The sequence below is a fragment of the Molothrus aeneus genome, chromosome 10 (genome assembly GCF_037042795.1).
Source record: "Molothrus aeneus isolate 106 chromosome 10, BPBGC_Maene_1.0, whole genome shotgun sequence".
Lineage (NCBI taxonomy): Eukaryota > Metazoa > Chordata > Aves > Passeriformes > Icteridae > Molothrus > Molothrus aeneus.
The window spans coordinates 4,370,052-4,393,089 of record NC_089655.1 but is presented as its reverse complement, the minus strand read 5'-3'; the positions used below and the strand labels follow the sequence as shown (position 1 = coordinate 4,393,089).

Below are 23,038 nucleotides of genomic sequence, written 5' to 3'. Positions count from 1 at the left end.
CACCCTAAACCCCCCTACACCACCGTCACTGGTGTCTCAGTGTGTGCTGGTTCTCAGCCTGGCTATAAAACCACCCGTGCTTTGGCTGGGCAGAAGAACAGCCCAATCCAGCTACTCCTGTGTGTTGCCAGGCTGGAAAAGCTCGTTAGTGTCTTTCTTGTTAAGTAGAAATTGCTGGGGCCGTTGGCTTTGGAGGACTTTGGGAGGGCTGAGGCGGTGCTGGTGTGGCTGGCCCGTGGAAGGGGGCTGGATGTGACTTGTTCTGCAGGTTGTGTTGGGGGATGAAAGGGGAGAATGCCTTTCCAAGCTACCAGGAAGCAGCTTCATCCTGCACAAGGTGTGGTTATAACCCTCTGGACTCGTGGCCGCGGGATTCCTGCAGGCACAGAGAGCCAGGGCTTCCATCTGGCAGGTTTGGAGGTGTCCTGAAGTGCTGGGCTTACATGTGCAAGGAGATGGAGGTGGGATCCTGGGGTGGATCCCAGTCCTTCCAAATGCTGCAGGCCCAGCATTTGCTGCCCTGTCTGGAGTGAGAAAGGACTTTTCCATGAGACCAGGTCTGCTTTGAGTGGGACCTGCAGGTCCAAGGGGAAGGGTCTTGCTCCAGAGGTATCCCAGCTCAGATCCAGTCTGCTCTGAACTCAGCCAGCAAAATTATTCTCTGAAAATCCAGCAGTACTAAGTCAGGAAGTTGTTGGTGTCTCTGGGGGATGAGCTGAGCTGTCCTGGCCTTGGCGGTGGGTGAGTTCCAAGGAAGGCTGTGCTGCCACAAGGTTGAGCCAAGCTCTCCCAGCACCCAGCTGGGAATTGGTGCAGCCACAACCCAGCCCTGGCTGCAGCCACCCACCTTCCCTGTGTCACTGCTGCCTGGATGCTCCAGGCATCCCTGCCAGCCCCTTTTATCATCCCGGTGCCATGAGGGTCTCCAGAGCAAAGCTGGTGTGAGGCACCTGGACAGCGTGCCTTGCTCTGTGTGGGTGTTGGTCAAAGGGTCAGGGGAATGTGTAGACAGCAACAGGTTTGGAGAATGGAAAAACCCGATCCTGAGTGTCCTCCTGGGCTGGCAAAATGCAGAGAAGTGCCTTCTCCTGTGGCTGCAGAAAATAGTTTGAGCGTGACTTGGTTGGGGTTTGTTTGCTGCAGTGGGACAGGAGGGATTTATACTCCACCCACCGCCTCAGGGGCCTCTCCCCATCCAACACAAAAATAGGCTGATCTTTCCAAAAGATGGTGGGGGAGGCCTGGAAAATGCCATTCCTGCAGGGACCTGCCACGCTTGTGCCCCAGGAGATGTGGCACATGACTGTGGCTTCTGCAAGCCCGGGCAGGGAAGCAGGGACGAGCCCAGCATCGTTCCCTGCTGTATCCCACTGCTGCCAGGGAGCCTCTGCACGTGTGTGTGAGCTCAGCAGCAGTGGTGCCTCCTCCTGCCACCTCCTGCAGCTCAAGGAACCCATGGTTTCCTTGCTAGAGGGCATCTGGAGCAGGAATCTCCTGTGGGGCAGGTGCTGCAGCCCCCTCCGCACATTCCTGTGGAGCTGATGGGAGGCTGGAGGCTCTGCCAGCACCTGGGAGCTGCCAGCCCAGCCCAGCCCAGCCCATTGTCTGTGGTGCTGTGCCCCAGCGTGGGCAGGGCTGGGTCCCCATCAGTAGCTGTGGCAGTGGGACAAGGCTCCCAATGACCCCAGAGCTGTGGGATGAGGAGCTGGGTCCTCCATCCACAGCAGCACCTGGGGCCGGGCAAGAGGCTCCAGGCAGGGATGTCTGGCTGGGAAATCAGCTCCTGTGCCATCCCACTGCTGCTTCTGGGATTCCCCATCCCTGAATACCAGAGGGACAGCCCTTTCTTAGGGACATGGGCTGTGGCTTGGTCCTGCCTGGTGTCCAGGCTCCAGTCCCCACTGTGGGCTGGCCATGGCTCACTCCAGCCTGGCATTTCATTTCCCTGTTGATGCATTTGAGGCCCTACATGGCTGCGCCCTGGCTCCCTCCAACAGAGCTGCACCCATCCCTGCTCCCAGCAGCTCCTCTTCCATCCCTGCAGCTGCCAGGATGTTCCAGCAGCTCCCCAAGAGCTCCAGCCCTGCTCATTCCCTCCCAGGGAGGTTTGGGAGGCCCCGGGGTCCCCCTGTCCTGTCCATCCTCCCCCATTCTGAGTCAGGGCACTCCGGTGAGCGCCTCCAGGCAGGGTAATCCGGTGTTATTTGTAACACTAGTAGGGAGCTATTTTTAGAGAGAGGCAAATTTGATTTAACAGAACATAATTTGCCGCTGACAATTCAGAGGGCGGCCAAACGAGGAGCAGCTGGATTCCTGAGGAGGCTTTTTCCTGCCCTTCCTGAAACCCGAGGCTGACGTGCCACCAGTGGCATTTGTTATTCCAGCAATTGCTGGGGGAAAGCCCCTTGGGATGGCCCAATTAGCTCTGCTTTGCTTTCCTTCTGGAGCTTTGTGCTACCCCATCACCCCCCAGTAAAGGAAGCCAGGGATGGTTTTGCTGCCCTCAGTGCTCCCCAAACTCCTCTGGGGAGCTGGAGCCAGCCAGGTCCCCCCCTTTGCCTTTTCTTCTGCACTCTCAGCCTCTCCTTGGGTAAGTTTAGGATAAAAAAAGAGCTTCTGATCAAATCAAACAGCTTGTGTGCCAGGAAAGTGGAGTCTGTGTGTGTTCCTGGGCATTTCTTACGGGCTGAGCTCTTCTGGACCAGCCTCAGAGGTGCTTTGGGACAAACCCATCATGCAGCATAGGAGCAAACACCATCCTCTTGCTTGTGCTTGCAGCAAGATGAAGATCCCCACAAAAGCAAAGGCACTGGGTTGTTTTTCCCTAGCCATAGCCCTGCTGTGTCCAGCCTGTCCCCAGCTGGTGGCACAGGGCTGGGATAGTCACAGGCTGCAGGCGAGTTGCTGTGGGGCTGCAGGGCCCCAGTGAGCGTGGGAAGGTGAGATTTTCCCCAGGACTGGTGTTATCCCACCAGGAATAACATTCCAGTGAGAGCACTGCTCCCTGTCCTGGGCAGGAACAGCCCCTTGAGGGGTCCCCAGAGCCCTCCAGGCAGCCTCAGGGGCAGCCAGGAAGTGCCAGGCCATGGAGGGGTGCAACAAGAGCCCAGTGGCTTTGTCCTCCTGGGGGGAAAGGACTGGACAGGACTAAGGAGGGTTGTGCCATTGAACTCTGGCAAAGGTGTGGCCAGGCTTTGGTGGGCTCCTCTCTGTGTGCAGCCACTCCCTGCAGCTGGAAAACCCCTTGGCAGCCATGCAGGCAGCCCTCAGGGGTCCCCATCCTCCCCACAGCCCCAAAGAGGGTTTGCTCCTTCCTCTGCCATCACCAGGCTTTGCCCCTGGGACCATCTCTTGCCCTGGAGCATTTTCAGCAGCTGGATGTAGAGCCAGAATAGCATTAGTGAGAATATGAGAATAGCATTAGTGCAGAAATGTGGGCAAAGTCCTGGGGATGGGGGGTGAAGTGACTGCTCCTGGTGCACCCCCAAGTGTGAATGTCCCTGGGGACTCTGTGCGGTGTTGGGACCTGAGGGCTCCCCAGAATTGCTTGTTCCTCTTAATCAAAGGTGTTTTTCTGTGAATGGAAAGGTGCAGCCAGCTGGGGGATGTGGGTGCTCCCCAAGCACCATCCCAAGCCCTGGGATCTTGCCCAGCTCATCCTTGCTCTGCTTTCTCCAGTCTGTCAGCTTAGGCTGGTGGAAACTGGGAGCCAATATTTAACAGGGAAGCAGCCCTAAAATGGAGATCAAACTCCTTGGAGAGCAACCACCTCCTCCAAATGCTGCCCTTTGCCTGATGACCAATTTGGTTAAATGAAAAAGACTAAAAAATTGTGAAGCCTGCAAATGGGTGGCCTGGAGAGAGCCCTTTGGTCATGGTTATTCTGTGGCACAGGTCTTTCTGTGGCACTGTAGATTTTCATTTACAATGATTCTCTGGAAGGAAACACCAGCTTCAAAGGTGCAGGAGCACGCTGGAAGTTTGTATTCCCTGCTTCCAGCTTTTGCATCTTCTTTAAATAATCGTGCCCTTCCTCCTGCTCCCCTTGCTGGGTTCCCCTGGGAGGTGCTGGGGGTGACAAGTTCCTTTCCTTGGCCTCTGTCAGCCCTAGCCTCACATGCTCTGGCCATGGGAGTTGTGGCTGTGGGGTGGGACTGGGCTGGCTCTGTGGCAGAGGACACCTGAGAGTGAGGTGCCCTGAGCCCTCCTTGTGCTCAAGCCCCATTTCCCTGCAGCTCACACACTCTGCTCCCCATCCCCTGGGGTTCAGATCCCCCACATCAGCAGTGGGGCAAAGCCCCCCTGGCACCCCATTTCCAAGCTCCCACTACTGAAGGTGACTGTCCCCAGGGACAGCAGGACCCTGTCTCTGCCTCCTGCTGACCCCTCCTCTCTCTGTGTCCCCTCCAGGCTGACCAGGTGCCCTGAAGCTCTGGGCTGGCTTCCCCCAGGCTCAGCAGGATGATGCCAGCAGTGCCAGAGCCACCCCTGCCCCTCGTCCTGCTGATGTGACCGAGCTCTGCTGGGACCTGTGGCACTGAGGCTGGCACAGAGGCAGTGGCTGGTGGCCCCTGCAGTGTCCCTGCTGCCCCAAGATGAGTGATGGCACGTGGATCTCGCTCAGCCCCGCTGAGTTTGCCCAGCTCCAGCAGTACACAGACTGTGAGTACCCTGGCACGAGAGGGTGGGATGAGCTGAAAAGTGCTGCTGATCTGTGCTGGACTCGTGTCCTACCTCTCCTCAGTGTCCTCCTGGACAACTCGGTGATTCCTTAGGTTTTTATGAAGCCCCTGACCCCTCAGCCAGGCTGTGTGGGGTCCCTGTGCCTGCCTGGCTGGGAGGATGGAGCTGAGCTCTGGGGGCTGCACACGTGAGCTGGGCTCAGTCCGTCTGAAGGCGGCGGCTCCCACGTTCTCAGCAGAGTGAAATGCCAAGCAGGAAAAGCAGCCTGGCTTTTCCCAAACACACCAGAGCTGCTCCACAGCGTGCTTTGGGCTGCCAGCCCTCTGCAGTAATTTTCCTTAGTGCTTTTGCAGAGCAATTCTCTGCTGCAGCTCCTGCTGAGGAAAGGAGATGTGCAGCAGCACCAAAGGGGTCCTGGAGCTGGGGGACGCTGCAGACAGAGCCTGGGTGGAGGCCAGAGGTCCAAAACCAGGTCCTTGAGGTCCAAAACCAGGTCCTTGAGGTCCAAAACCAGGTCCTTGAGGTTCTGCCTGCCACAGAGCTGGAGTGTGGGCGTGCTTTTTACAGCAGAGGATGGAGAAGCAGTGCAGCTCGTGAAGGTGCTGAGAGCAGGGCAGGGTAGGGCAGGAAAACCACAGGGTGAAGGGAGAAGGGTGTGAAATCACAAGGGTGCTGCTTTGCATTGTTTGCAATTGTCATCACCCTGGGGTGAGCAGGCTGGCTGGGAGATGACTGAGAGCCAAAGGGGACACAGTGAGCTCTCTGAGGCTGTCCTTGGGGATGCTGTACATCAAAAGGGGCTGGGGACAAGTTCCTCATGGCCATCCCACCCCAGCCCACACTGCTGAGAGCATTTTGGGGCATTGCCTTGCCAGGCAGAGTCTGGGGAGGATTTGTTCTCCCCCTCAAAGCAAATGACTTGGCCAGCATGGGGATGGGACAGCTCTGTGCCCTCTTGCTCTCCTCCAAAGAAGGTTGGGATTATTTTTTCCAAGGGGATTATTTTTTCCAGAGGCCTCAGGCAGGGCTGCAGGCAGAGGTGTGTGTGTGCAGTATCCCTCTCTGCATCTCATTCTGCCTCTCTGGAGGATGATGGGCTTTGCTTTCCTGAATCCCAGACCATGGAACACCTTCTGTAACACTGGCCTCAGAACCCTGATGGCATCTCAGTTCCATGAACCAAAGTGTGGCCAGCAAGGCTGCAGCAGGGGCAGCTGCCTTCTCCCCTGTAGGATGGCTCAGCACTGGGCTGGGGAATGGGATTGGGGGTCTCTAAAGAGGGCCAGGATGCCTCTCCTTGAGAGCCCCAGACATCCCAGACAGCTGTGGGCCAGTGCCAAGTTCTGTCCCCAGCACAGGGCTGGGGGATCAGAGCCAGCACAGCCCTCACATGGAGAGAGGATTTCCCAGTAATTAACAAGGCTGCTGTGTCTGAGAACCTTTTAATTGCACGTGCCCAGGGATGTGTGTGAGGTGAGGGCTGAATGTTCACTCACATTGATCTTTTTTTCTGCTTTTCCCTTTTTTTTTCCTATTTTGAAATGATGAATGTCCCTCCAGACACTCCAGGCTTAAGGACACTCAGCCAGGGTGTGTTTACCACTTGTGTGGAAGTTTGCATGGACAAATCCAGTGGCAGGACAAGAAGGAATGGCCACAAGCTACACTAGGGGAGGTTCAGATTGGATATTCAGGAAAATTCCTTCCCCAAAAGGGAAGTCAAGCACTGAACCAGGCTGTCCAGGGCAGTGGTGAAGTCACCATCCCTGGGGTTATTTCAAAGCCACGGAGATGTGGGACATTTCTATCTTTGTGCTGGTTAATGGTTGGACTTGATGATCTTAGAGGGCTTTTCTGACCTAAATGTTTCTGTGATTCTGTGAATACAGTTCTATTTCTCCCTCCTGGCACCTCCTGGAGACACCAATGGGCATGCCAAGGCAGCCTGTGGGATGAGTGGCCCTGCCAGGGGTGCCAGCAGCCACTGGGGCAGGGACATGCAGGGTGTGCTGAGCACGCCAGAGCGGCTGGCACTGGAGTGTGATCCACACCTTCCTTGCTTTGTTCTGGGCCTGTGCTTATTTTCATACTGGCAAGAGGAAGTCCTCTGTGTATGTAAAGCTCCCAGCTTTCCATATCTGCCCTGCCCTTGAAGGTGGAAGGGGAAGCAGAGCACGGCCGGCCTCTTCCCGGCACGGAAGGATCCAGAAATTGTACATCCAGCACATAAACCCCTCTGCAGCACCCTGCTGGTGGATGAGAGGGGCAGCCCAGCAGGGCCATGCTCAGCAAGGTGCTTTTCTCTCCCCAGACTCCAGCAAGAAGCTGAAGGATGTTCTGGAGGAGTTCCACGGGGACGGTGTCCTCTCGAGGTACAACCCCGAACAGGTACGGCCCCGTGCCCGCCGCTGTCCCCCCGTGCTGCTGGCAGCCCCCAGCCCCCTGCAGCTCCCCCAGCCCAGCTCCCCCAGCTGGGAGCAGCCAGGAGAAGGCAGGGCTGGCTGCTGGCCCCCAGCTCTCCCCGTGGTTTTGCACCCAGGACTTGATTCCCTGCCCAACCCTGGACCGTGCCTGCTGCATGGCCAGCCCACCCTGCTGAGAGCTTTTTGGGGCAGTGCCTTGCCAGGCAGAGTCTGGGGAGGATTTGCTCTCCCCCTGAAAGCAAATGGCTTGGCCAGCATGGGGATGGGACAGCTCTGTGCCCTCTTGCTCTCCTCCAAAGAAGGCTGGGATTATTTTTTCCAAGCGGTGCTTTCAGAGGGGCCTGTAGGTGTGCCAGCAGGACAGAGCCTTCTGTGGGGCTGTAATCACTGGAATCAAGGCAAAATGAGAAAAATCAGTGGGCTGAACATGCAAGGAGGGGCACAAAGGTACCTTGTTGTTCCAGGGCACCACAGGACTCTCACTCCAGCTGGGGCTACAGAAGCCATTGAGAAATCATCATCCTCACACAATAGCACTGCCCAGCAGGGAAGGAGGGGGCACAGAGTCCCCAGGAGGAGGACAGTCCCCATGGGGCTGGAAAGTTCCACTGCTCTGCCCTTTCCTGCCTCTCTGTGACCGTGTTCACAGGGGTGTGAGGATGAGGGAAGAGACAAGGATCTGACTCCATGTTTCAGAAGGCTTGATTTATTATTTCGTGATATATATTACATTAAAACTATACTAAAAGAATAGAAGAAAAGGTTTCCTCAGAAGGCTGGCTAAGCTAAGAATAGAAAAGAAAGATAACAAAGGCTTGTGTATTGGACTCTCTGTCTGAGCCAGCTGACTGTGATTGGCCATTAATTAGAAACAACCACATGAGACCAATCCCAGATGCACCTGTTGCATTCCACAGCAGCAGATAACCATTGGTTACATTTTGTTCCTGAGGCCTCTCAGCTTCTCAGGAGGAAAAATCCTAAGGAAAGGATTTCCCATAAAAGATGTCTGTGACACCACTCCCCCAGCTCCTGCTGTCCCCTGGCTCAGCCACGCTGGCACTGGGCATTGCTGGTTACCCCAGCAGGTTCAGGTTACCCCAGCCACTGGGATTTGGGAAAGCAGCAGTTTTGGGGAGGGCTCTGCAGCTGCTGTGCCCAGTGAGGGGGCCCAGGCCATGCAGCCCCTCATGGTGACCTGGGCCACCTCCATCCTCCTCCTCCTCCTCCTCCTCTGTCTGCTCCCCAGCCCATCGACTACGAGGGCTTCTGCCTCTTCATGAAGACCTACCTGGAGGCTGACGTGCCTGAGGAGCTCTGCCAGCACCTCTTCACTTCCTTCAAGCGCAAGATCTGCCCAGCCTCCCCCGAGAGCCAGCAGCAGAGCCCTGGAGTGTCCCAGCACAGCAGCCTGGGTGAGCCAGCCCTGCCACCCAGGGGGCACTGGGGCACCCTGCCACACTCCCACCCTGCCCACAGGAATGAAGGCTGGGGGTGGCACCTCCAGGGGTGGCACCTGAAGGTGCCAATGTTATGGTGTAATGTCAGTGCTTCTATGAAAATATAGATTTTTTTTTAAGGTTTGCTGTGAGATGTGACTAGAAATAGAGCAAAGTAGGCTTTAGCTTAGGAATAAAGGGAAGAACTTGGTTAATTTACAATATGAACACACAGAACTTAGAATGTAAACTTTCTAAAAACTTTTTTTTTCTTCTTTCTAATTTTTAACAGTACACAGTGAGACAAAACTTTGGATTTTTAATTTAGTTACTACTTTTTAGAGAATCAACTCTCAGTTCATTACTACTTTTTAGATAATCAACTTTTAGTTTATTAAGAAGAGAAGAGGGTTTTTTTTGTATTATAGGCATTTTTAGGAACCACAGTTGAAACTTTTTCTGTTTTTATGTTACACGTGGCACTGTTTGGAGAATATTTGCTATTGTGACTTTTTTTTAATGTTTAGTGTTTTTACTCCTGTGCATGGACTAGGGCTGCTTTTAGGGTTTTTCTTTTAAGGATGTTTTGCTTAGTTTTAAAAAAGTAACAGTTATTTATTTTTGGGACACTAGGGTTTTTTTTAATTTATTTTTTGGGGTTGAGGGGTTTTGAGAACAGAGATTTTTTTTTTTTCCTGTGGCATACAGACACATAGAGACAACCCCATCTGTCAGATGGGCTGCCAAGGCTGCTGCAGGGAGGGATTTCTCCAGGATGCAATGGAGAAAGTGCAGAGGAAAGGACGTTCAGAGCCCAGGTCACTGTGTCAGCATCTCTGTGCAGGCTGGGGTGGCCTGTGCCTGTGTCACAGGTGCCAGCAGCCCCGTGCACCCAGAGCAGGCCGTGAGTGCCAGGCACCCAGCTCAGCCTGGGTGCATTCCTGGCTGCTGGGGACATCTGCTGAAAGGACTATAAACTGCAAAGGGAAAGGGAGCACGTCCCCAGCTCTGGCTGGTGATGGAGGAGCACATCCTCCCTGCCTGCTCTGAGCACTGTGGTGTCCATCACCCGGGGATGGGAGCACTGCTGGGCCAGTCAGGAGGGTCAGGAGGGTGGGGAGCTGCCTGTGCTGCCCCTCAGAGAGCCCTGGGGCTGGGCTGCCAGGGCAGAGAGGCTTGGGCTAGCACAGAGGGCACGGGGTGAGCACCCAGCACCAGTTCCTGAAGGAAGGGACGTGGACACCCTGGTGTCACACTGCCCTTGGGCCTGTCTGCTTGCAGGGATCAATGGGAAAAGCCTTCGCAGTGCTCTGGGACGACACACTCCAGAGCCCAAGGGCAGCTCAGCTGAGCCCCAGCCAGCATCCCTCACCCTGGCATCCATCCCCAATGCCTCCCCCAGCTGGTCCAGATCATCCTCCCAGAAATCCACCACTGGCACCACCTCTGCTCACAACTCCTCAGGCTCTTCCAAGATCTCCTCCGTGTCTCTGCTCAACCCTCAGTCACCAGGTGAGCTTGGCTGGGGCTCCACAGGGGCACTGGGGCAGTGACAAGTGACAAGCCCTGCCCAGCTTCTGGTCAAGTCCCCAGCGTGGTGGCAGTGACCTCCCAAACTCACTGGGTTCCTGGCATCTTGACAGACTTAAGCTACAGATCCCATCCCACAGAGCCCCTATCAGTGATGTCCTAATGAGCTGGCAGCATCTTTAGGGAGGGGGAATGGGGCAGTGAGTCACAGCTGCCCCTTGCCCCAGCCCCTGAGGAAGGGCCCCTCTGCCAGGAGCATCCCTCCTGCTCTTGGCACAGGCATCAGTGAGCGTGGGCTGTCTTGGCACCCTGGCAAGCTGCCTTGCTGCCCACTGAGCTTCTGCCTCCCTCTGGATGGATGCTGGTTCCCATCAGGAGACATTTCTCCAGCTGCCCATCCTGCCCATGGCTGCAGGGATGGAGGTGTGGCAGTCTGCTGTGTTAGCAGGGACCCCTGTGGCGGGGAGGGAGGAATGATGAATCTGACTCCATGTTCTCAGAAGGCTCATTTATATTATTTATTTATTATACTATATTATGTTAAAGAATGCTATACTATAGTAAAGAATACAGAAAGGATACAGACAGAAGGCTAAAAAGATAAAAATAAAAACTTGTGACTCTTTTCAGAGTCCTGACACAGCTTGGCCCTGATTGGCCAAAGAGTGGAAATAACTCACAGCAGAATCCAACAAAACAATCACCTGTGGGTAACCAATCTCCAAACACATTCCAAAGCAGCAAAACACAGGAGAAGCAAATGAGATAAGAATTGTTTTCATTTTTCTCCAAGGCATCTCAGCTTCCCAGGACAAAAAGAGATTTTTTCAGAGAATGTGAATGCCACGGGGGTCTGCACCCTAAGGACTGAGTGGCACTGCCCAGCCCTGAGCCCGTGATGGCACCAGCCCCAAATCTGCTTTGTGCCCCCAGGCCTGCAATGGCACCCAGCCCCAAGTGCCCTTTTTATGCCCATTCCTGTGTCCCCTCTGTGTCCCAGCCCTGTCCCTGTGGTGTCACTCGGTCCCACTCCGAATGGATCTCCCAGAGTTCCCATGTCCCACCTGGTGACAATTCCTGCTCCAGTGTCATCCCTGTGTGTGTCCCTGCCCACAGGCACGAGGAGCGTGGAGAAGAGGTTGCCCTTCAGCCTGAGGAAAGGCTCCAGCTCCCTGAAGGCCACCCCTCCTCCTCCTCCCACCCCCGTGGCCCAGGTGGTGCACCTGAAGGACATTGTCTGCTACCTGTCCCTGCTGGAGAGGGGACGAGCAGAGGACAAGCTGGAGTGTAAGTGTCACCCTGGGCTGGGGAGGGGCTCAGGGGCTCAGGCTGTCACCTGCAGGGGGCTCTGGCTGCTCCTGTCCACTTGGAAAATGCCCTCAGCATCCCCTTCTGCTCCTGCCTGTGTCTGTACTACTTGTGTGGAAGTTTGCATGGACAAATCCAGTGGCAGGACAAGAAGAAATGGCCACAAGCTACACTAGGGGAGGTTCAGATTGGATATTCAGGAAAATTTCTTCTCCAAAAGGGAAGTCAAGCACTGAACCAGGCTGTCCAGGGCAGTGGTGAAGTCACCATCCCTGGAGGTATTTCAAAGCCATGGAGATGTGGGACATTTCTATCTTTGTGCTGGTTAATGGTTGGACTTGATGATCTTAGAGGGCTTTTCCAACCTAAATGTTTCTGTGATTCTATGAATGCAGTTCTATTTCTCCCTCCTGGCACCTTCTGGAGATACCAATGGGCATGCCAAGGCAGCCTGTGGGATGAGTGGCCCTGCCAGGGGTGCCAGCAGCCACTGGGGCAGGGACATGCAGGGTGTGCTGAGCACAGTGTCTGCCCAAGGGGCCTTGATTCTCCACAGCCCTGGGCTCACATCTCAGCCTGGCTGAGCCAGCACAGTGCTGCTCCCACCCTGAAGCTCCAGCAGCCTGGAACAGGGTCCCTGGGGCAGCCCAGGGTCCCTGGGGCTGGGCTCTAATTATCATCCCCTTCTCTCCTCCCCCAGTTATGTTTCGCCTCTATGACACCGATGGAAATGGGCTCCTGGACAGCTCGGTGAGCCTTCCCTTGGGACACAGAGCAGGGGCTGGGAACCTGCAGGACACTGCTGGGGTGTCCCCTGCCCTGCTGAGGGGCTCCACAAAGGGGCAGGGATCTGGGAAGGGAGGAGGAAAGCAGCAGCTGGGCTGCAGAGCTGGGAAAAAATCCACCCACCAAGAGCTGTAGCACTACATCAGGTCATGGTGTTTCAGGGAAGAAAAAATCATGCACAGCTCCTTCCCCTATGATGTTTTCTCCTTGCTCTTTGGGTATTGCCTGTGAAACCTGCTGCAAATAAAATCTGCTTTATCAGAATAGTTCTTCCTAAGGAAAACCTGTTACAGATTTTCTTGCAGGGCAGAAGGCCCTGAAAAAAGAAGGAGCACCCATTGAGGACTGGGGTGTTGCTGCCCCTCCTGTGTGGCTGGGACTAGGGTAGCCATGGGCATTTTGGGATGCAGACCCTGGGGGCTTGGGGCTGGACACTCTGCTGATGCCTGGAGCCCTCCCTAACCCTGGGCACTGTTTTCTGTGTGTGTGTGCTTAGGAGCTGGATCGTATCATCAACCAGATGGTGCACGTGGCTGAGTACCTGGAGTGGGACTCCACCGAGCTGAAGCCTGTGAGTGCTGGGGCTGGAGGCACCAGGGGCAGCTCCAGGGGCTCTCAGCCAGAGCCCTGGCTGGCCTCACTGTCCCACACCACTTTTTGTGCCCCCCTCCAGATCCTGAAGGCCATGATGGAGGAGATAGACTACAACCACGATGGCACTGTGACGCTGGAGGAGTGGATCCGGGGCGGCATGACCACCATCCCCTTGCTGGTCCTGCTGGGCATGGAGACAGTGAGTGTCCCTGAGGACACCTGGTCCAGCCTACCCCCAGCAACCAACCACACTCTCATGGAGCACCACACAGCCCCACACTGGCCCCCAGCCCCTGCTGACACCCCCACCCTGCCCCCTTCACACCCAAATCTTTCCAAGTTAATTTTTGAGCTGCTGTGCCCAAGCAGGCTGGCCTTGCTCCTTGCCATGGCAGTGCACTCCAGTTGGGTGAACACTTAATCAAAGCCTAAAATGAGAAGGTCACAGTCACAGCTGCCCCTTGCCCCAGCCCCTGCCACCCCCTGAGGAAGGGCCCCTCTGCCATGGGGCATCCCTCCTGCATTTTAGATACCTAAAATGGCATTTCCTCTTGTAGAGTGAGGCTTAAAGAGCAAAGGTGGGGTTGTTGGGACCCCCTTTATTTCTCTGTCTTGTTTTTTCATCCTTTTGGCCTTGATTTCTTTCAAGTGCACCCCTGGCCATCAGGTAATAATTTGCAGGGAAAGATGGTTTTGCTCATGGTGCCCATGGTTCCCCTGGAGAGGAGGGGGACAGGCTTTCTGGCAGAAAAAGTCAAGAAAGCAGGGAATTTTGACAGGCTCCTGAAAAGCACTCATGCCTGGCCCCAGATGGAAGGGTTTGTGCTTTTGTCACCCCATGGTGGCAGTGGTGGCTTGGCCCCAAATGTGAAGTCACCTTCCTGTCAGCTGCCAAGATCTTCCCTGTGGCTGGGCTGTGCCAGGGGTCTGTGGGAGCTGGAGCTGGACGTGCCCAGGGGGATGCAGTGGCAGGGATGCCCTGGGGAGCACCAAGAGAGAAGGGAACAGGGGGAGCCCATGATCCTGCCAGGAGCAAACTCCCAGAAGCACCATGGGGGTTTTAGGGGGGAAAAAATTATTAAAACGATGGGCTGAGGGTGCTGGGATTCTTGGCAGCAGGGGAGTGACCTCCACCCTCCACTTTCTTGCCCTGCAGAATGTGAAGGATGATGGGCAGCATGCCTGGAGGCTGAAGCACTTCAAGAAACCTGCCTACTGCAACTTCTGCCGCACCATGCTGCTGGGGGTGCGCAAGCAGGGCCTCTGCTGCTCCTGTGAGTCCTGCCCAGAAGGTTGCACTCCCAGTCTGGTGGCTCCTGCCACAGCCAGTGGTGCCCTGGGGAGGGGGGACTGGTCCCTGTTAGTGCTGAGCCCCGTGGGTGCTGCAGGAGGCTGAGAGGGGAGGGGGCAGCTGCCATGGTGGGGGTGATGCAGCCCACCTTGTTGGTGGCACTTGGGGTAGCGGTGCCCTGGTGGTGTTGGGGTAACAGCTGGACTGAAAGTGAAATGATTTCAAACCCAAATGATTCTGTGGCTTTATGGTTTTTGTCTCTCACCAGTCTGCAAGTACACAGTCCACGAGAGGTGTGTGTCCAAAGACATTGCTTCCTGCATCAGCACCTATGTTAAATCCAAGAAAAACACAAGTGTGAGTAAGCAGCTGGTGCATTTCTGAGCCACTGGGTGTCCCAGTCTCCTGCTCTGCTTCCCCACAGCTTCTTCCCCTGGGTTTTGCTCCTCACATCCTGGGCAGCAGCTCATGGGCATTCCCAGCATCCAGAGCCTTGCAGGATGCACCCCGTCCCCAGTCCCCAGGCACCCACACCACCTCCAGCTCCAAGATTTGCTGTGGCTCTGCAGAGGGGCAGGATTGGATCAGCAGCATCCTGCAGGACAAGCTCCCAAAATCCTGACAGGCACCCTTAGCAGGAGGGAGGTGCCTGTGGGTCAGTGGGTGCTGTGCCACCGTGTCCCTGTGCCTTGCAGGTGATGCAGCACACCTGGATCGAGGGCAACTCACCTGCCAAGTGTGACAGATGTCACAAGAGCATCAAGTGCTACCAGGGCATCACTGGCCTGCACTGTGTCTGGTGCCAGATCACGGTGAGTACCCAGGGCTGGGCACACCCTCAGTGTCTGCATGGCCAGCTCTGGGCTCCTGCTCAGGGCAGGGCAGGTGTCCTCTGCTCCACATCCCTTCCTCCCACCCCTGCAGCTCCACAACAAGTGTGCCTCCCATGTGAAGCCAGAGTGTGATGGGGGCCCGCTGCGGGACCACATCTTGCTCCCATCCTACATCTGCCCAGTCGTCCTGGTAAGTGCCCCCCTTTGTCCTGGTGAGCGCCCTCCTTATCCTGTAAAGTGTCCTGGTAAAGTGTCCTCCTTGTCCTGGTAAAGTGTCCTCCTTGTCCTGGTAAAGTGTCCTCCTTGTTCTGGTAAATTCCCCCCCTTGTCCCGGTGAGTGCCCCCCTGTCCCGGTGAGTGTCCCCCTCCTCACTGCCAGTGACAGGGACCCAGCAGGGCCCTGCTGAGGCTGCTGTGCCTCCCCTGGCTGCTGGCACTGCCTCGTGGGCAGGGTGGGCACCCACTCCTTGGTTCCCAAAGGACAGGCAGTCCCACTGCCGGCGCTCCGAGAGCGACTCCCCTGCCAGCACCAGCCCCGAGGACAGCCAGGCCTTCAAGTTCAACTCCACCACGGTGGATGGGCAAGGGCTGCAGGTAGGTTCCAGGTGCTGCAGGTGAGCTCTGCCACTGAAAACTGCACAGGTTGAGGAATTCACAGGTGCCTTTTCTGCCCCCCAGATCAGCCCTCAGCCCGGGACACACCCGCTGCTCGTGTTTGTGAACCCCAAGAGTGGAGGAAGGCAAGGGGAGCGGTAGGTGGGCTCCTGCCTGGGAACAGCACCCTCCTGGTGTGGGAATCACCTTCGTGCTGTTAGAAATGAACACTCCAATCTAATAATTAAGGAGGTTTATTAAATAATAAAAGTATATGTTTGGAAAAAGCCACAAGCAGTTTCGACTCTGAGCCAGGCAATCAGAGTCAGGGAAACCTAGGATTTGGCCTCTGTTGCACCAAATCCCCGTGGGTGTCCAAATGTCATTTCTAATGTCTATTTCTAAACTAAAAATGTCATTTTTCATTTTATACACTCTTTTGGGCTCTGGAAGGGGCTTCTCTTTAGCATATTTTTGCATATTATCATAGTTTTTCTTTCTTGCTGCCGTGTTTCCCGGTGGATCATTGCTGGAACCCTGTCAGTGAAAACTTTCTAGGATAAACTTCTGATGATGCCTATCAAATGCCTCCTGCTGGGGTCTTGTCAGACAAAAAAAATCCCTTGATATGTACATCCCTGGAGACAATCATCCTCCTGGTGCTTGAATTTCTATCCTTATCACTTAGCTTATTACTGCTTGTTACCCGACACTGGTTTTAGTTCACAAAATGCTGTGGTTTTTCATTTCCTTTGGCACTAATTATTTTGTAACATATGTTAGAAATTATTTTATCACATACGTGACGTCCCTGACGTCTCTCTCCTGCCAGGGTGCTCCGGAAGTTTCACTACCTGCTCAACCCACGCCAAGTGTACAACCTGGACCGTGGCGGGCCCACGCCAGGGTAAGGAGCTGCTGCTGCAGGGGATCCTGTCAGGGAAATTCATCCTCAAACACCAGAGGTTTATGTCCAAAAAGGAGACAGAGGAGTCCTTCTGGCTTTATTCCAATGAAGGCAGAGGCCATGGGGCATTCCCCTGGGATCTCTCACATTTTTGGAGGACGCAGCCTCCCTTTTTATCCCAATTTCCTTGCTCTGCATTTCCCTTCTCTCTTTCCCCATTGGCTGGGGTACTTGAGAGGTACAGACTTCCCAAAACACCTGATACCAAAGATTTCCCTCTAATGTACAACCCTCCCTTTTCATTTTTAATTCTTACGGAATTTAGGGTTTTTTTTTTCTTCCCCATTGTTTCTTTCATCTCTCAATGTCTAATTTCATTTATCAGCAAACCTAAAGTTTATTTGAAAAAGCAAATATCTTTTTCCATTCATCAGTCAGTGGAATCCTTCCCACTGTTCCTTTTATCTTCCAGAGCTAGTTTTACCTACCAGCAGACCCACAGCTTGTTTGTAAAGACAAATCTGCTATTCCTCTCAATGCTCTGCCCCCTGTCCCCCATCACCCCTTGTCTCTCCTGGCTTTCCCCAGGCTGAACTTCTTTCGGGACACCCCGGATTTCCGTGTGCTGGCCTGTGGAGGGGATGGCACCGTGGGATGGATCCTGGACTGCATAGGTGAGCCAGGCACAGCTGTGTTCCTGCTCAGCATCATCCTCCTGCATCCTTGGTGGTGGGCCACAGATTCCCCATATTCCCCCAGGGAAAGTGGAGTGGTGATTGTGAAAAACGCCAATCACTTGTTTTTAAAATATTAAAAGTTTAATAGTAACAAAATGGTTATAAAAATAGTAATATAATTAGAGGAATAATAATTTGGACAATTGGGATTAGGACAATATGAGACAATAGAAACAAAGAGTTACAGACAGTCTGGGTACCTTTTTCTGGGCAAAATAAGCCCAAAAAAGGACCCATGTTAACAGAGGATTAACCCTTAAAAGCAACAGCCTGTTGCATATTCATACACCTCATCCATGATGCATAAATTCCATCCAAACACAGGATTCTGTCTGGTCAGTGTCAGCTTCTTCCTCTGAATCCTGATGGTGTCTTCAGGACTGAGCAAGGCAGGAAGAAGTTCATTTCTCCTGATAATGGAGCAATAAATTCTCTTTCTCTGAAAGATTCAGGTGTCCTGTGGCTGCTATCTCAGTGGGAGTCCTTTCTTTAGGAAAAAAATATCCTACATAGCATAGTTTCTATTTTAACCTTTTGTTACAACCTAAAACTACATTTAACACACTACTTAAGAGAATTAACACAGCATAACTTTCTAACACAACACATATAACATTCATTTTAATACTTGCAAAAAGCCAATCATGAAACACGCATTTTTCACAGTGACCCTTAGCCAGCAGCATCATTCCGGACTGCTGGCTGAGGATGGACACGGGCAGGGGCAGGGAATGAGCCTTGCCAGCCCAAAACCTCTCTTCTCTTCTCCCTTGCCCTGCAGATAAGGCCAACCTGGTGAAGCACCCGCCGGTGGCCGTGCTGCCCCTGGGGACGGGCAATGACCTCGCTCGGTGCCTGCGCTGGGGAGGAGGTGAGGACAGGACAGCCCTTGGGAACCCTTCAGCGGGGCCATCCCCAGGGGAGGGAGGGCTCCCAGGCTCCTGGGATGCGGTTCAGAGCTGCATCTGAGCCTGGTGCCTCTAACTCCTTCCAAAAAGAGCAGCTGCTGCTCTCTGAACCCTCCATAGCTGGGTGTGGGAGTATCGGGGGGTAGCACGGGGGGATGGACGGAGAGCAGAGATCCCTGCAGCCAGGTCAGGAACTTGGGGTTCATTGCAAAGGGCCTGGGTGCAGGGCCCTGCTGGGAGCTGCCAGGCACAGCTGGAGCAGGCCTGAGAGAAGAGAGGGGGAGAGAGGATGAGAGGGTGAGAGAGTAGGAGCATAAGGGAGTAAAAAAGGGTAAGGGAGTAAAAAGGGCAAGAGAGTGAGGTTCCCGTTACAATACCATAAATCTTCTGTGTTGAATATTCCAATTCTCACTAACCAATCTAGCACAATACACAAATCCTATAGCATTTACATACAGCCTATAAGAATCATTACATTACCAAACTGTGTTACATTTTAAACCCTATAAACTCCTCTTTGGGTCCTTCTGCCAAGCTGGCAGGGTCTGCTCTGCCCCTTGGGCCTGTCTGCAAGCAGAGGGTGCTGTTCTATCAAAAGGGGATCACCTTCAGCTGGCCACACCATTGTTTTCCCGTTGTTCAGTAACTGAGGTATCTCAAAGCTTGCTTTCATTTCAATCTCACTTATAGTTTCCATATTCTCAAAATCTTTTGCCAGGCAATCATATTTATAAGGCTTTCCTGTTTCATCTTCCCCAACAGCTGGGTCCTGCCCAAGCTTTTCCATTTGGAGAGCCCTGCCATGAGGCAAAATCTCTGCCACTGCTGGAAGGATGTGCCATTGCAGCACCCCCAGTGCTTGGCACCTGGCTGTGACATGGCTGTGCTCTCCTTCATCCTCCTTCATCCTCTTTCCCTTCCAGGCTATGAAGGAGGCAACCTGATGAAGGTGCTGAAGGACATAGAGCACAGCACGGAGGTGATGCTGGACCGCTGGCACATCGACATCATTCCCACTGACAGGGAGGCCAACGGGGATCCTGTCCCATCCACCATCATCAACAACTACTTCTCCATTGGGGTGGTGAGTTCCATGGGGCAGGAGTTGGTTTCTCCCTCCCTGTTCCTCCTTGCTCACTCTCCCAACCTCCCTCCATCTCCTGGGGTTGAGTTTGCAGGCAATCCTGACAAGGGAAGAGATGAGAATCTCGACTCCATGTTTCAGAAGGATTATTATTATCTATGATATATATTATATTAAAAGAAAATTATATACTAAATCTCTACTAAAAGAATAGAAGAAAGGATTTCATCAGAAGGATAGAAAAGAAAAGAATAGAATGATAATAAAATCCTGTCACTGCTCACAGCCTCAACACAGGTGGCTGTCATTGGTCATCAAGTAAAAACAATTCACATGCTGGGTAAACAATTCTCCAAATCACATTCCAAAGCAGCAAAACATGGGCAAGCTGAAGCTTCTCAGCTTCTCAGGAGAAAAAATCCTAATGAAAGGATTTTTCAGAAAATATGTCCATGACATCCTGGTTTTGTCTTTTTTTTCTGGTTTTATTGTCATTTGTGAAGGCAGCACCAAGACACATGAGCAGGCATGGGATCTCTATCTTCCCAGCAGGAATGTTGCAAGAATGAGTGTGAAGGGAGTTTAAAAAGGGTTCAGGAAAGTTTGGGGTGCCAAAGACAAGGACACCCCACCTGCCAAGACATCAGCAAAGCCCTGCTTTGGTGTTTGGACCCATGTTCCCCCACATTTTCCTGACCTAGGGAGACTGGGGAGCCTGGGGATGGTGACAGCCCTGTGCCATGGGGCCAGTCCTGAGAGCAGCAGTGTTTTGGGGAAAGCCCCTCTCTTCCCAGGGGCTTGCAGCACTTTTGTCCTGTGCCATGGCAGGGGTCACTCACCTGCAGCTCTGCAGGATGCTCCTGGGCTCACAGTGGCTCCTGCTAATGCAGGTGGCATTTGGTGACAGGGCTTCAACACCCCCCCTGTGCACAAGGAGAGGTTGGGATGAGTTTCAGGAGAGCTGCCATCCTGCCAGGGTGCAGGGTCTTGGGGTGTCCCCAGAGCCCCACTGCTCCATTGGTTGCCTTTTCTCCCCTCTCATCATCCCCTCCATGCAGTGATGAGGGAAGGAGGCCAAGTGCACTAATTAAGTCCCACCTAACAAGCTTTGGGAAGAGCCTGGCTGAGGGTTTCTCCATCACCTCGGGCCATCAGTGTCATCCTCTGTGTCACTGTGCCACAGGGACCAGCGTGAAGAGCTGAGCAGCCCTGCCCTGGCTCATGGCCAGGGGGCACAGGGTGTGGGTTCTGTTTGTGTTTCTGTGCCTCTGATGTCTCTGTGCTCCCCACAGGACGCCTCCATCGCCCACCGCTTCCACATCATGAGAGAAAAGCACCCCGAGAAATTCAACAGCAGGTGAGGGCTCCCCAAGGACCCCCTGAGAGCTGGGGGGTGTGGGGAGACCCCCTGCCCCAGCACCCCATGCAGCATGCCAGGAGGGTTTGGTGTTTGTCCAGCCCGAGGGGACAGGCACCAGCCTGGTGGGGCTTTGGGGTGCTCCCTCAAGTCCTGTGCGGTGTAGCAGGCTGCTCAAAGTCAGCCACACCCCCAGTTAGGTTCATTCATGCTTTATAATTAGTGTGGAATGCCAGGACAGGCAGGAGCAGGCCAGGCAGGGAGGGCAGGGCAGGCAGCAGGTCACAGCTCGTTCCTGCTGTGCTCAGGAAATGTGCTCAGCAGGAGCTGTGGCTGGTGATCCCCATCCCAGGTTTAGAAATGCTTCTAGAAAAATCCCAGAGTGGACCAAAATGTCTGGCTGTGCCCTCAAGTTAGCCCCTTTTGGATTACAGCTCTCACAGCTCCCCCCTCCAAGCCTGGCCCAGCAGCTGATGCAGGGAGTGAGCCACGGTCAGGGGGTGCTGAGGGCTGGGACATCCCCTCCAGAGGGTGCCCTGTGCTCTGACAGCACATCCCATGCCCTGGGAGCACCCAGCACCCCCGTCCTCCCCCTCTGATGGGTGCCAGAGCCACCCTGTGGCAGCCCCCAGGCACTCCCTGGGCCCTCCCTAGGGCCAGCATCCCTCTCCACAGTGGCTTGTGTCCTCATCCATGGCTCGTGTCCCCATCACAGCAGCTCCATTCAGTCTCTGGCAGTCTGTCCTGCTGCTGGCTGGGGTAGGATGCTGCTTCCAGGTGGGATCCTGACATGTCTCTGTGCCCCAGGATGAAGAACAAGCTGTGGTACTTCGAATTCGGGACCTCAGAGACCTTTGCAGCCACCTGCAAGAAGCTCCATGACCATGTTGAGGTTGAGGTGGGTTCCCTGGCATGGCCCCTGGCTCTAGCCATGGCACAAAGGCTTTTTGGAGCCATTGCCCATGGATCCCTCAGCTGTTTGAGGAGAGGGTGCCACCACTTTGACCCCTCACTGTGGCAGAAGGACACGGTGGCTGTCAGGACCCCTTATTGCACCACACAGCCCTGGCTACAAAGCCAGCCAGCTGTGGGCAGAAGAATAATCCTGTATTCCCCACTTCCAGCTGTATTTGAGAGCATGCCTGGAACATTCTCCCTGTAAATTCTGCACTGCTCCCAGCCCTCATTGGATGACATGGAAACAGCCTTTAATTAGAGCTGGGAGGAGGGCCCGTGGTTGCTAAGAGTGCTGTCACTTCTCTGTGCTGGGGATTTGGGCTGTAAACTTCCATCTCTCCCTATCTCTGGATAATCCACCCTTTTATAACTTAGGCTGGAGGGTGAGGGGAGGAAATAGCACTTGCCAAGAGCTGGTGGGTGCAGGGTGCTGGTGGTGGGCACAGAGCAGAGCTGGCCCCGCAGAGTGTGCCCATGGGCAGAGGGATTTGGGTGCCTCTTTCTATACAGGGAGTTTCTTCCCTTCCCAAAGCCTGGGCTGGGTAGCTGCACCCTTGGAAACTTGTGGGAAGGGGCAGGAGCAGCATCACAACCATCTCACCCCCTTCCCCATCCATTCTGGCATGTCCCAGGGTGGATAAAAGCCGTGTTTGTGGAGTTGAGTGCTGCTGGAGATGGGCACGAGGTGCCCCCTGTTCCTTCTCAGGGTGCTCCCCAGCAAGTGTGCATGCCCAGCAGCCGAGCTCACAGGCAGGAAAGGGTTAATCCCACAGCATTTGGAGTTGAAAGGAGCCGCCTGTCCTCCCTCCAGCTCCCAGGCAACTGTCAGCCTCACCGAGAAATAGCAGTTTTGTTTTGGAAATTGGCACTCCTTCCCCCTACAACTCCTGGAAATGAATTTGCTTTTTCCCCCAGCTGCAAATTTCTCCTTCCAGCCTCGCTGCCGTCAGCTGCCCCTGCTCAAAGGGCCCATTGTGGCTCCCTGGCAGGAGCAGGAGCAGGGAGGGCTCTGCAGGGAGAATCCAGAATCCAGAATCGCTCCTGCCCGCGGCTCTGGGCGGGCGTGGGCGGCTCTGGGCAGGAACAGGCTCCTGCTGCAGCATCCCAGCATCCTGCACTCCTGGCAGCCAGCTCCCACCCCATCCACCCCCTTCCCCCCCAACCCATCCCATACACCCCAACCCATCCCATCCTATCCACCTCATCCCACCCCATCCCATCCTATCCACCCCATCCATCCCATCCCATACACCCCAACCCATCCCATCCCATCCACTCCAACCCACCCCATCCCATCCCATCCTTCCCACCCCATTCCACCCCATCCATCCCATCCCATACACCCCATCCCATCCCATACACCCCATCCCATCCATCCACCATCCACCCCATCCTATCCATCCCATCCCATCCATCCCACCCCACCCCATCCCACCCACCTCATCCCACTGATCCCATCCCACCCCACCCATCCCATCCATCCTACCCCACCCCATCCATCCCGTCCCATCCCACCCCATCCACCCCATCCCATCCCATCCATCCTACCCCACCCCATCCATCCCGTCCCATCCCACCCCACCCATCCCATCCCATCCATCCTACCC

At 54.6% G+C, this 23,038-nt stretch overlaps 1 protein-coding gene across 1 annotated transcript in view; it reads left to right on the top strand.

Annotated features, from left to right (window-relative positions):
* LOC136560527 (diacylglycerol kinase beta-like) overlaps positions 1–23,038 on the top strand; it is a 30,460-nt gene that overhangs the window by 602 nt on the left and 6,820 nt on the right. The window contains exons 2-21 of the mRNA XM_066556405.1: positions 4,411–4,662; positions 6,995–7,071; positions 8,356–8,521; positions 9,827–10,057; positions 11,192–11,362; positions 12,084–12,133; positions 12,666–12,740; positions 12,843–12,962; positions 13,920–14,037; positions 14,323–14,411; positions 14,750–14,866; positions 14,979–15,077; positions 15,368–15,481; positions 15,566–15,639; positions 16,314–16,388; positions 16,977–17,062; positions 17,907–17,996; positions 18,957–19,117; positions 20,410–20,474; positions 21,282–21,372. Coding sequence (XP_066412502.1) covers positions 4,596–4,662; positions 6,995–7,071; positions 8,356–8,521; positions 9,827–10,057; positions 11,192–11,362; positions 12,084–12,133; positions 12,666–12,740; positions 12,843–12,962; positions 13,920–14,037; positions 14,323–14,411; positions 14,750–14,866; positions 14,979–15,077; positions 15,368–15,481; positions 15,566–15,639; positions 16,314–16,388; positions 16,977–17,062; positions 17,907–17,996; positions 18,957–19,117; positions 20,410–20,474; positions 21,282–21,372 — 2,136 coding nt within the window. The 5' untranslated portion in view covers positions 4,411–4,595. The remainder of the gene's footprint in view (positions 1–4,410; positions 4,663–6,994; positions 7,072–8,355; positions 8,522–9,826; positions 10,058–11,191; positions 11,363–12,083; positions 12,134–12,665; positions 12,741–12,842; positions 12,963–13,919; positions 14,038–14,322; positions 14,412–14,749; positions 14,867–14,978; positions 15,078–15,367; positions 15,482–15,565; positions 15,640–16,313; positions 16,389–16,976; positions 17,063–17,906; positions 17,997–18,956; positions 19,118–20,409; positions 20,475–21,281; positions 21,373–23,038) is intronic.